Here is a 13,174-nt window from a genome sequence, read left to right on the forward strand (position 1 = left end):
TACAGAATTATACATACTCAAATGAATTGGTATGGCTATAACCATATAGCCAAAATGAGTCAGAAGACTGAAATAAGAGGTTAAAATCAGATCAGACCCAGAAGGATTAAGCTCTGATAAAGCATTCCTGTTCATTTTTGTTACATTTTTATATAATTTTAATGTTTTGTGTAACAAAATGCTTTCTGTGTTCAGGATTGAATGTAGTAATAATAATGCAAAAACCTACACTTCAAATCAACAGTTAAAACAACAAAAAAAATATAAACCTTGACAAAAAGGAGTCTTTGAATGCCTTAATATACATTTAAATATACATTTAAATCCACAACCTAATAAAAGTAAACAATTATGTATAAAAACAACTTAGGGAATTCACAAGCCTCTCTATAGAGGCTAGTGGATACATAATCTAGTGGTTACACCATGAAATTACAGGTTTTTCTTTTTTTTTTTTTTTGCTCTCACCAGGATGTATTCTGCCTTCAAAAATTAGATTTTAAAGGCTCTATTTTAATCTGAAATACTGCATTAATTGAAAAATTATTTTTAAAAATTAGATTTTTTTTTTTTTTTAATATTTTCAATGGGAAAAATTGATCATAATTATTGCATAAATATTAATTAGTACCATAAAATTCTCTCAAAATACAAAAGAAAAAATAGTATTGAACAAAAATATATTAGATTGATTTACTGAAGAAGAAAAAAAGTTACATTTCAGGTGTCCGGTCACTTTTGACCACGAAAGACCATGAGTGTGACTTCCAAATGAGGAGCGCACAAGGTTAATGGTTTGATGTTCTGTACTGTTTAATTAAGAAATCAGAAAAGATTGCGTTTTGAGTCCTTATCTGAATAATGATTCGCGAACCATTGAGATCTGTCATGTGCTCCGAAGTTCCCATCTGAATCAAATGATTCACAATACGCGATATCCGAAGTCCTGATCTGAATCAAATCCCCATCTAAACCAAATGATTTGCGATCCGATTCGAACTGTTTCACCCATCACTACGTGCTTTTTTAGAATCATTACAAGCAATGTCGAAATTCCAAAATGAATGGTTCTTTTGAACTGGTTTATGCTAGTAAATGAATGACGAGTTTGAGTTTGAATCAACCGGAGCGGTTCCAGCGTAAATTATTCACTCAGCTGAATCAGTTTGTTTGTTCTTCCTTTTTGGGCCTTCAGCCATGTTTATACTACACCACCAGTAAGTACTACTACTGGTTTAGCACTAGTTTTATGAGATTAATTGAAAAATTATGATGTTTACAAATAAAATATCAATGTTTTCATTCTGCTTTCCACGTCGAAGACATCCACCACAAATCTACAACATATTCAGGTGAGGTAACCGGTTTACTGCTAACTAGTGAAAACACTCCATTAATATGATGAGCTGCACCTCAAAATACATGTTATATGGAACATTGTGTATTATGATCGGGTTTGTAGCTTAATTCACTAACGTTATATTTTAAATTGACCACTGCAATTCAATTGGTGATAGTCGAAGGTCTTACGGGTTTGGAACGACACGAGGGTGAGTAATTAATGACAGAATTTTCATTTTTGGGTGAACTACCCCTTTAATGTCATCATCAGACAATTGTTTTAATCAGAAAGTTCTCTAAAGGACATGTTTAGTAAAGTGTCAATGGGAAAACTTCTAGAATTTATTTTTAGAAATGCAACTTTATTTTCATTTCATTTACCTGTCTTTAATCTCACTGTTAATATGTTTATTATTTTATTTGTATGCCTATTTTTTAAAAACAGATTTGAACCTGTTCTTGCCAGGTCATGAACCGAAACGTTGTGACAGTGAAATCAGTTATTATTAAGTTAATGACGCAAATGATTCGTTAATTAAAAAACTTTTATGTTTGCTACATATTTCTTCAACTGCCTTGCGTCTTTTGCAAGTATTTCCAATGGCAGAGTGAAAATAAACAACACAGATATTCAGTAACTAACAGCACTGTTACTCGTGAGATATTGATTAAATATTAAGGACTGTTGAATGAACATGCAGCAGAAATAAGTAAACCCCCACACCACACATTTTCATAGTGCCTTGTTTTATAGAGCTGCCGAGAGATGTTTGAAGGCTCCATCCACCCCACGCAAACAACTTCAGACTGCAGTTTATCAGCAGGTGATCATTCTCTCTCTCTCTCTCTCTCTCCTCAAGAATTCAACCTCTTCCTTGCTTTATAGCTGCACACTTTCTTTCATATCACAGCATTACACAGTACTCTTTACATCAGCACATTTCCAGTACAAAGCAAGATTTACAAAAGTGGCTTCTCTTCAAATGCTACCTGTTTAATCTGTTTTTCATTTTCTGCATCACTTATTCAGGTTACAATGAATGTTTCATCCAAAAATAAGTATTTATATTTAAATTACTATAATTTACTTAATTACTATTCACAGTGATCACGTCTGAGGCAACAATATTGCTAAATAACTTAAATATCAGTCTGTTTCTCACACAAAGCAATATATGACTTCAAAATACTTTTGCATGCAATTCATTTGGACCATTTATGATACATTTATAATACATTTATGCGCTTTATGTCTCTTTATGAAGATGACAGTCATGGTTTCTATAAGTTGTGTGGATCTAAATCTAATTTTGTTATATAGTAGACTAAATTATGAATTCATTTTATCCCTTTAAAGGTACTTGACGAATCATCCCAGAATGCCATCTGACAGCCAAACAATCAGTTTGGGTGAGTAATATCTTAAAAAATCATAACATCCACATGACACTTGGTATTTTCAGCTATGCTGTGCATCATAATTTACATGCTATGATGTAAATGGGAAATGATGTAATTGTAGCCCTATACAATCTATTCTTAAAATATGAATAGAAATTACCCTTTTTTTCCACTGTCCACCATTTCCCTTATAAATGCTCATCTGTCATTGGCTCAGATAACAGCAATAGCCTGTTGCCTGGTAACATTGCTAGAATGCTTGTGTTTGAGAGAGAAACGCTGCTTTTGTGTCTCTGTCCCTTTTCCTTTCTTTTTCTAACAATAATGTTTATACTACACAACCATCTAAATTTCTAACAGTACACCCACTGATGATGATCTTTATACGTAACAATCAGTCTGGACATTATTTTGCAATCTGCAGGGCTTAAAGTTCTCCGGCACCGTGCCGGATCTCCGGCGTGCGGCGTTTGGCTGCGGGGGAAAAAAAAGGAAAGTCGTCCTACATTTAAAAATACTTGTTGATATCACGTTCGAGTTAATGAGTTCGCCTACCAATGTATGAGAGGAACACAGCTTTCACTCTCAACCAAACTAACATTACTAGCCAATCAGAAGTTTTTGCTCTTATAAACACGAGACGCGCATAATAGTATCCAATTGCAGAGTCGCAGCTGATGAATGGAAAAGAAGCCTGGGTCTCGAGCGCGACACATTGAAAAAGCTGCGAGGCGCAATGGTCAAAGATGTCCATCTAGCGTAATCTATATTTACATAGAAAAGCTATTAGAAAAGCAGCGGAGCTTTGTAAACAGCTCAGAGTAATCACGTCATCTCCATAAGAACAATATGATTGCCAGAATGCATTTACCTGTATTTTAAAAAAAGGTCCTGTTCACACATGATCTCTTAACGGTAATTTAACAGTAAAGACTGTATGTGTGAAAAGGGCTAAACTCTTCCTCTGCATATGCGGTGAGTTTGGGTTGCTTAACGTTCATCTGGGAAAACTCACTTGATTTGTAACATAAATTATTTAAACCTATGCCAACACAGGAGAATACATCAACATATTTCTAAATATGTGATTTATTGTACATCTCAATTTCAAAATAAAAGTTTCTGACTTTGCATGTGGCCAAATATTAAAATTAAATAGATTTAAACGTCGTTGAATCACATGAAACCTCACCAGGCCGTTGGTGCCCTCTGCAGGTATTTGTTATAATATAGGCATATTACATTATGTATTTAACAGTGTTGTTCAATAAAACCATGTACTTGGTTTTGATACTTTATTTAAGGCCAATTATTATTGCCTTATCGTTACTTTATATGTAAATATAGTCATATTAAAGCTGGTTTTTCCACTTAGTTCTATTTGTATTACTAAAAAACATCACTCACTTGTCAAAATAATCAGTAGATTACTTGATTAGCAAAAAAATAATTAGTTAAGCACTAGATTAGTTAAAACATTTCAAAATACAACTGTATTGTTTTAATTTTTGTGATTAAAAGACAAATATTTTGTAATTTGAAAATGTCTTAAAACATTGTCTCGTTCTAGTGGACCATGTATCTGCATTTTGTCTCACCTTGTGAGCTAAGACTATTGTCACACCCCTAGTGTATTCATTTCCTAGTATTTAATTTACCATTATTTATTTTGAACAAAACAATTTCAGAAATTTCATGTTTTAGATTGTAGGTCATCTTGTACCCTGTCAAGGACAAAGCTAACCAGCAAAACTTGATATCAAAAGCATCCTAAATGTTACATGTGTTTGCACCATATTGTAGTGAGTAAACATTCTTGGTATTGCTGTTTCAAATATCCCACCATAATCTGAAGTCTGAGCCTGTCAAGGGCTAATGGCAATGGCAGATACTTTACTAGTTAGTTTCAAGGAAAATCATTTTCTTTTTTTGTTTGCCAAATAACCCTGTGTATGTGTCCGCCCCAGCAACCCCCAACCCCTGGAAAAAAGTTCAGGCTCAGGATTTGTTTTTGCTTTAACCCCTGAATCTGTTATCAGTGGAATTATTTAGCAGATTGATATGAAGCATAATGCAGAAGCTGACAGGAAGCATCACACCACATGCCAAAACTTTGTCACACTTCCCTGGCTATTAATGAACACTCTCTCCTCAGTCGATAAGTCATGGAATTATGTTAAATAAGCTAGTCTTTCATTAAGAAATGTGTCGGTCTTTAGTTGTGAAATTGACTAGGACAACTGTGGCTTTAATGAGTTTTGACTGAGAATGAATTCACAGAAGAGTTCCTGATGGCAGTGCCAACAGCTTCTAATGAACACGTTAATTTGCACAGTTGAGTTTGTCATCAATGAAAATAATCCAGATGTAACTCCGTTAATGCCAGAAAGGCAGCTTTACTCAGATGCTGGAATTATTTCAAGGTAAACAAAAGTCAGGAAGGATGAAACTCCAAACTCATGATGTCATTTTAAAGTTGTCAAATGCTGAGCTTAATGGAGGGAGCAATGACACGTCACAATCTGAGATTATGTATGTATGTCATGGCAGGTTATAATTTATACACATGCTACATCAGTATTTACATAAATTGTGCAATCATTTTCTTTAGCTTTCGTCTGTCTAACTTTCTGTTTATACAGATATTATAGATAGATAGATAGATATAGAGTGACAGAGCGGCAGGTAGATAGTACAACAGTTAGAGTGACATATAGAGTGACAGATCATGATAGACGGATAGTGTCAGAGAGGTAGATAGAGTGATAGAGCAACAGAGTACAATATGTAGACAGAGTAATAGGCAGATAGGTAGACAGATAAATAGAGCATCAGATAGCATGACAGAACGACAGATTGCAATAGGTAGAGAGAGTGAAAGATGGATAGACAGAGCGTGATATGTAGCTAGAGCATCAGATAGCATTATAGAGCACAATAGGTAGATAGAGCACCAGATAGTATGATGCAACAGATAGTAACAGAGCGCGATAAGTAGATAGAGTAGAAAAATTCGAATTTCGAATATTGGTCAAATTTAAAATAATCCACATTTGAATGCAAAAATGCTGCATTTGAATTTTAGGTGTGCGTCAGGCAGCCTTATCAGTGGCGCACGAGATGCAATGATGATGTATGTGTTGTTGCATTGTAATGTTTTTGTTAGCCTATCCAGGTGAACCCACTAGATGAGGCTCTGCTGCATTGTTCATTCAAAATATTGCGGAAAAAGGGAACATCAATGCGGAGAAGATCTTGTTTACATCAAAACTGAAACCATGTAATCTGTTTACGCAGAACACATATTTTGCGCATTTTCTAGAGTGACATCTATCACCGTTTCAATCGCATCTCGCACAAGAGAGCCACATGTTTAGAAAGCCATGTAAAATTAATGTAAGTTCATCTTTTAGAAAAAACATGTCTAGAGACTTTATGGCGGTTTTTTTTTTTTTGAATGAAAAAAGTACTCTGTGATTGGCTTTCAGCCCTTTGTGTTAAATATACATACATGAGGCTGTTTTCTTTATAATTAAGCCAATTAATTAATTATATTTGGATTATAAACATTTTGTAAACATTATGCACTTTCTTTTTTTTAACGATAGTCATGTTATTTTATGGCTTTGAATAAATGTGCATTAGCAATATTTTGCTCGATGGACCCTCTTGTGGCCTCAGGAGAGAAGCTAAAAGCTTTTTCCCCCTAACTGAAATGATTTATTTTACATTGGAATATAATTTGAATATTGATAATATTTAAGTACAAAATTCGAATTTAGTTTTTCAGCCATTTTGACAGCCCTAGAGCACGATAAGTGGATTGAGCGACAGCACAGTATGTAGATATTATAGATAGATAGACAGATAGAGTGATAAAGAGAGAAGAGCGTGATGAGCATATAGAGTGACAGATGGATAGATAGAGCGACAGAGTGCAATATGTAGATAAAGCATCAGATAGCATAATAGTGGGACAGACTGTGTTATGTCGATAGAGTGATACTGTAGGTAGATAAAGTGTCAGCGATAGCATGATAGACAGAGCAACACAGCACGATATGTAGATAGAGCGGTAGGTAGATAGAGTGACAGGCAGATAGAGTGCGATATGATAGTGTGATGTAGATAGAGCAACAGATAGATAAAGCGATAGTGTAATAGAACGACAGATCTATAGAGTGATAGATACAGGTAGACTCTGAAAATTCTCTGAATATATGATATGGAAATAAAGACATACGTAAGCAGCGAGGCACAAAATGTCTAAATTGGAATCAGATGTGGGGAGAAAAGATAAATATCAGTTCTGAGTGAGAGAGAGAGAGAGAGAGCACTGAGTTTCAACAGTGAGTCAGTCTGCTTGTATTACTGTGATTATAGAGAGCTTCTGCAGTGGTGAGAGAGAGTGAGAGAGAGAGAAGGTTGTGCACGATTCACTGTCTTCTCTAGGATACAGCTCGCTTCCCTCCTCGTCTCAGTGCTCCTCTCTCTTCCCACTCAAGTGTATCTGATCCGTCTCTCCCGCACAACTCCTCTGTTTCTCAAGAACTCTGAGGATGACTCCTCCAGAAACCTCCAGCCACAGATGCCCGTTCTTCAGCTCATGGCTGCCCAGGACGACTCAACACTCTCGGGCTTCCCTCGTGCGGACCTGCACTCTGTAAAGTGGATCCGAAGCAGAACAGCAGCTCAAGCCGGTCTCCTTTAGGGTGAGTATCATTGACAAGATATGAGTTTATGAGTGAATGTTGTTTACTGAAACACAGAAAGAGACAGACGCAATCCAGTGCTTTTTTGTGGATGTGTATTTCATTGTTTTGCTGTAAGTGGTTATTAATGTGCGACTCCTTGTTACATATTGTCATTAGTGATAGTATAAAAGCTGAGAATACGTCCAGGTGGCGTCTCAGATGGGTGCAGAGAGAGAGTTGAGGCTAGTGGTGCCAACACAGATGCCAACACTGTCAGCGTGTGAACTCTCACTGCGTGTCATGACACCAGGTCTGAACAGAACATCACCAATGCGCTGGTCATTAGTAATCCCAGTACAACACAATCGCTCAGATATCAGCTGCTGACTTATTCTGTAGTGATTCCATCAAAAGTACCGAAGTCGAGCGTGTGCATTACGTGCTGGTACTTTATTAAGTGATCAGATGCACCATTTTCAGTAGAAAACAGGTGAAAAATCCAGAGCATGGGGTCTTTTGACCCTAGCAACCGCATTGCAATGCCCCGGCAACCAGCCTGGCATCGTGACAGAGTTTTGCACCACTCGCATTTTTTTCAGCAAAATCAAATATTTATTGATTCCCGGCCGTGTAGTTCAGGTAACCGGTCTGTAGAGTGTTCAGGGAGAAAAATACATTATGTGGGTGAAGTGAAATAGAAATGTATGAGGAAAAGAGTAGCAAGAAGGTGACAGAATGGACTTATTTCTATGGAAACAGCACTTTGCTCTCTTTCTTCCTCCTCCCTCCATGCACTGCTACTGAAGACTCATATGGATGTTTTTATGTTCCCCACTGAAAAGAATCCGATAATGTGTTTGTTTGCAATTTGCTGGGAAATACATCTTCAAATGCCGATCATTTTTTAGATGTGTTAACAAACAAAAAAGTTGAGCTCAGACACGCCCATATACTGCATCACTTCCTGTGTTTACCTCATTCTGTTACCACTGACGTGAAGTCCTCTAATCCGGCTGTTGGAGATTTCAAGAGAATCGTGTCTTTCTGTCGCTCAAGCTGTTATTAAACCACTTAAACTGTCTGAATCTCACACTGGATTGGCTCTGTTTCAGAACACATGCCGAAGCAAATAGACGAGGAAATGAGAATTTGGGACTTGAACCTTGCTAAACCTGCTAATATTAGTATAGTTAGTCAATTAATTTAATCTCTGCTGATTTTTGGTTTTAATTGCTCTCATAATCCTAAACCAGCAAACACTCCTAAATAAGCTTTGTTGACCTGTCATTATTTATATTTTTTGTGGTCGTATCTATTAGACAATCTACGCAAAACAGGCTCAGCATGCAGAGATCAGTATGGCACGATTCTGGAATTATTGATACAGTATTTGAATTGCATTAAGGATGTGCAGTGATCCTCATTAACTTTAATGCAGAGCTGTCTGAAAGTGTCTGTAAGTTTGACAGTGAGATGATTTCATGCAGCAGCCTGCGGTGTGTCGTGATGCACACGCTCAGTAATCCTCTAGAGCTTTTCATCCGCTCTCAAACACGATCCCACACACACACTGATAACTGAATATCATTTTTGAGAAATAATAATGTTATTGACGCGAGCACTCACGCATAAGTGCTGATCAGGTAAAGGGATCGTGTGGTCGTGACTGCAGCTCAGACGGCATGGATTCTGTGGTTATAGAGAAAAGCACGAGAAAAAGTGTTACTGTGAATGAACTCAATGCATGACCTCAACACTTGATGCATGCATCTGTTTGTGCATTCATGAGATTGCTGCAACAGGCCCTTCAGAGAATCTATCTATCTATCTATCTATCTATCTATCTATCTATCTATCTATCTATGATGTTTTGGAGCTTGACAGTGCTGTATAATGAAAGTGGACAATATCTATCATATCAGTCATCCATGTTCAGATTTAGGTGATCACTCAGAATGCCCTACTGTTTTTTTTTTTTTTTTTTGTATTTATTTTTTTAAATTATTTTAATTTATTCGTTTTATTTAGTTAATTTTACTTATTTTGGTTATTTTATTTACAGATGTAATTTTAATTAATTTGATGGTTTATTTTAATGTGTTTATTTTATTTTGCTCATTTTATTTTATTGAATTTATTTTTGGATTAATTTAATTAAATTTGTTAATTTTATTTTATTTATTGAATATTTATTTTAATTTGTTAATTTTACTTATTTCGGTCATTTAATTTTTTTTTGTTGTTGTATTTTTTAATTTTTTTTTTATTTTAATTGCTTTATTTTATTATATTGAATACATTTTAATGTCTTGATTATTTATGCATTTATTTATTTGTGTCAAGTGTCAGACCCGTTGTTCACATATTAAACATATCAGTTATACTTTATCTGTCAATCGTCACAAGTTCTTGTTTACATTAATGCTCCATGATGTTAGATGATCAGTGATTTCATATTCATTCAGGCCTTCGGCATGTCAATGTGTCATAACTTTTAAAATATTCTGGTTTGAGAACTGTTGTGATTTTCAACCCTTTGGTCAGAGTTTCTTGTTTGTTTCCCATTTCTCTACAGCTGAATTTCTCTTATTCCCCCTCCCCAGAGATCAGTATTAGCCGAGAGATCAGAATAATCATGCCTCATCTTGAAACACTGTGTTGATTTTCCACGTACTAAATTATGCATCCAGCTGGCTTCAGAAGTATAATCATATTTTTGCATGACCATTTGCATGTTGTGGTGATGTAACCCGCAGTATGTTTTATGGTGGATTGGATGCAGTTTGTTGTAGTGTTGAGGAAAAATGCACTAAATATCATGTTTACTTTCAAACTTTTGAACTTTGATCACAGGATAGTTCTACACATCAAATGAAGATCACAGTTAAAATCATGCATATTATCATTTTGTTAAATTTAATTTAAAGGTGGTTTGCAAGTTTAGAAATGGTGTCATCTCATAAATAACATCTGAGAATGTTAAACACTTGCATGACATGCCTGTAGTCACGGCTTTGGGTCTGTATCGCACATGTGTGACCGAGTCACGGGACCTTCAGCAGGTTTTACGTGTTTAGTGTGTGTGTTCCTGAAGGCTGCACGTTTCTGTGAATGTGAACATGAGTTCATACCGCTGCTTTGGGTTCGGAAAGCGATTCCATAAGCATCTTTTGGATTGTGTGTGTTTTGTAATCTTTAAGCCTCCTAATGCTGAATTGTAAAGCCCCAGGCTACTGAAAGAAAAAGCCGGAGAGAGAGAGAGAGAGAGAGGGAATGACATGGAGGAGTAGAGATGCTTGTGCTTTTATTAGGAGCTCTTTTCTTCTGTCGTTCATTTTTCCCTCCATCTCCAAGGATGCCAAGTAGAGAGTGGCAGTTAGAAACAGTCTATGCATATCTAATATGATTGGGCTTGTTAAAAATAGACTGCACTATACGCTCCGTGCTGAGCTTGTATGCGCAGAAAATACTAAAGCAAAACGCAGTAAGGATTCAGTATACATTCTCGTTCTAGAGACTAGAGAGAATTTGATTTGACAAAAATTGTATGGTCCCCTGAGTGCAAGATGATGTCAACAGTATTTTGGTTTCCATGGTAGAGAGCTTGTGCTGCATAAACTATCGTTCAAAAATGTTAATGTTTCTGAAAATCTCCTCTGGTCACCAAGGCTGCAATTATTTGATCAAAAATACAGCAAAATACTGTAATATTGTGAAATATTATTACAATTTCAAATAAGTGTTTTTTATTTGAATATATTGTAAAATGTCATTTTTTGCTGTTATCAAAGCTGAATTTTCAGCATCATTCCTCCAGTCTTCAGTGTCACATGATCTTCAGAAATCATTCTAATATGCTGAGTTGCTGCTCAGTAAACATTTCTGATGATTATCAATGTTGAAAACAGTTGTGCTGCTTCATGTTTTTGTGGAAAATGTGATATATATTGTATTTTTCAGGATTCTTTGATGAATAGAAAGTTCAAAAGAACAGCATTTATTTGAAATAGAAATCTTTTGTAACATTGAATATATAAATACCTTTACTGTCACTTTTGATCGATTTAATGCATCCTTACTGAATAAAAAGTGCAGCTTGTTGACTTCTCTAAGCAATCGGACTTAGAGGATGCTAGAAATGTGTTAAAATCTGACTTGCGTTGAAGCAGGACCATAAATCACACAGATTTGACAGCTTTTATTCAGATCGAGTTGGATAATAAATAAATGTAATCTGAATGCAGATCAAATGTGTGTCCTGGCATCATGTTTCTTTTTTCCTTTTGAAATCAAATCATGTGCCGTTTTGTAATTGCAGTGATTAATTATTTGTTGTTTGCAGGCATATTGTTGGAGCTTCTTTGTTTTCTGAGATTTGCGTTGCAAATTTTAATCAATTTGCATATCTCTTGGCTTAATTAGAGCTGAAATGGAGCATTTAACTGTTTTGCTGGCTTTGTGGATGATCAGAACGGTAACTTTCACTATTAACAACAGTAGTTGAAGTCATTTTGTTTTGGTATAATTAAAATTTAAATGTGGTTTCATGTTCTTCAGCGTCTCCTTTTTTTTCTTTCTTTTTTCTAGAAAGGGCACGTTCATTCAGACCTCGTCTTTCAGCTTACAAGCACACAAAGAACAAGACCTTCAGAGCCGAAGCTTTCAGATTGCTAGAGGAAGTGCAGGCAATCATATGTAAAGGTACATTTGACAAGTCCTACGCTATTTTATGGATAATTCAGTCCTTCATATGTGTAACGATGTCTATTTGCCTTCTTGTTTTGAAAGATGGAGCAGGAGATTTCAAAAGTGCAGCGCAAGATGTCAGACCTGGAGTCAGTTCTGCAGCAGAAGGACGTGGAGCTCAAGGCTTCAGAAACCCAAAGAACCATCTTAGAACAAGACTTGGCCACCTATATCACCGAATGCAGCGTGAGTTTACTGTTTCCATGTGGAAATGTGGCGTGATCTGAATTGCACAGCTTGGTTTGTGAAACTTTTTGTTTGTTTTGTGTGTATTTCAGAGTTTGAAGCGCAGTTTGGAGCAGGCCCGCATGGAGGTTACGCAGGAGGATGATAAAGCTCTGCAGCTCCTGCACGACATACGGGAGCAGAGCAACAAACTGCAGGAAATCAAAGAACAGGTCTGAATTCACTTCAGTAGCATTTTTGACAATGTATATTATTCCAGTGAGCGGAGAGCTCTATAAACTGCAAAAAGAAGTTCCTTAATCTGTATTTTTGTCTTGTTTTCTTGAAGACATTAACATTTATGCAATTATAAGATGCCTTTATCCAAAGTGACTTAGATTGCATTAATACATTAATGCATTAAAGGGGTCATATGATGTTGCTAAAAAGAACATTATTTTGTGTATTTGGTGTAATGAAATGTGTTTATGCGGTTTAAGGTTCAAAAACCACATTATTTTCCACATACTGTACATTATTGTTTCTCCTCTATGCCCCGCCTTTCTGAAACGCATTGATTTTTACAAAGCTCATCGGTCTGAAAAGCGAGGTGTGCTGTGATTGGCCAGCTATCCAGTGCGTTGTGATTGGCCGAATACCTCAAGCGTGTGATGGAAATGTTACGCCCCTTACCATATTGTGATGCCCTGTCCCGGAGCGATGAGACAAAACCAATAAAACCCATTATAATTGAGCCATTTGTTGCATCCAGTGGGGACATAATTACTGATTGTAATGACTTATATTGTCTTTTTACGCGTTGCGTA

The 13,174-nt window shown here is 36.1% G+C and overlaps 1 protein-coding gene across 1 annotated transcript in view; it reads left to right on the forward strand.

Annotated features, from left to right (window-relative positions):
- Positions 1-1,198: 1,198 nt before the first annotated feature.
- The window catches only part of LOC107670977 (citron Rho-interacting kinase-like), a 73,241-nt gene continuing 61,265 nt past the window's right edge, over positions 1,199-13,174 (forward strand). Inside the window, exons 1-7 of the mRNA XM_016463792.1 lie at positions 1,199-1,352; positions 2,096-2,165; positions 2,699-2,751; positions 7,292-7,454; positions 12,024-12,137; positions 12,225-12,368; positions 12,461-12,580. Coding sequence (XP_016319278.1) covers positions 12,225-12,368; positions 12,461-12,580 — 264 coding nt within the window. The 5' untranslated portion in view covers positions 1,199-1,352; positions 2,096-2,165; positions 2,699-2,751; positions 7,292-7,454; positions 12,024-12,137. The remainder of the gene's footprint in view (positions 1,353-2,095; positions 2,166-2,698; positions 2,752-7,291; positions 7,455-12,023; positions 12,138-12,224; positions 12,369-12,460; positions 12,581-13,174) is intronic.

The sequence above is a fragment of the Sinocyclocheilus anshuiensis genome, unplaced genomic scaffold (assembly GCF_001515605.1).
Source record: "Sinocyclocheilus anshuiensis isolate Anshui unplaced genomic scaffold, SAMN03320099.WGS_v1.1 scaffold332, whole genome shotgun sequence".
Taxonomy (NCBI): Eukaryota; Metazoa; Chordata; class Actinopteri; order Cypriniformes; family Cyprinidae; genus Sinocyclocheilus; species Sinocyclocheilus anshuiensis.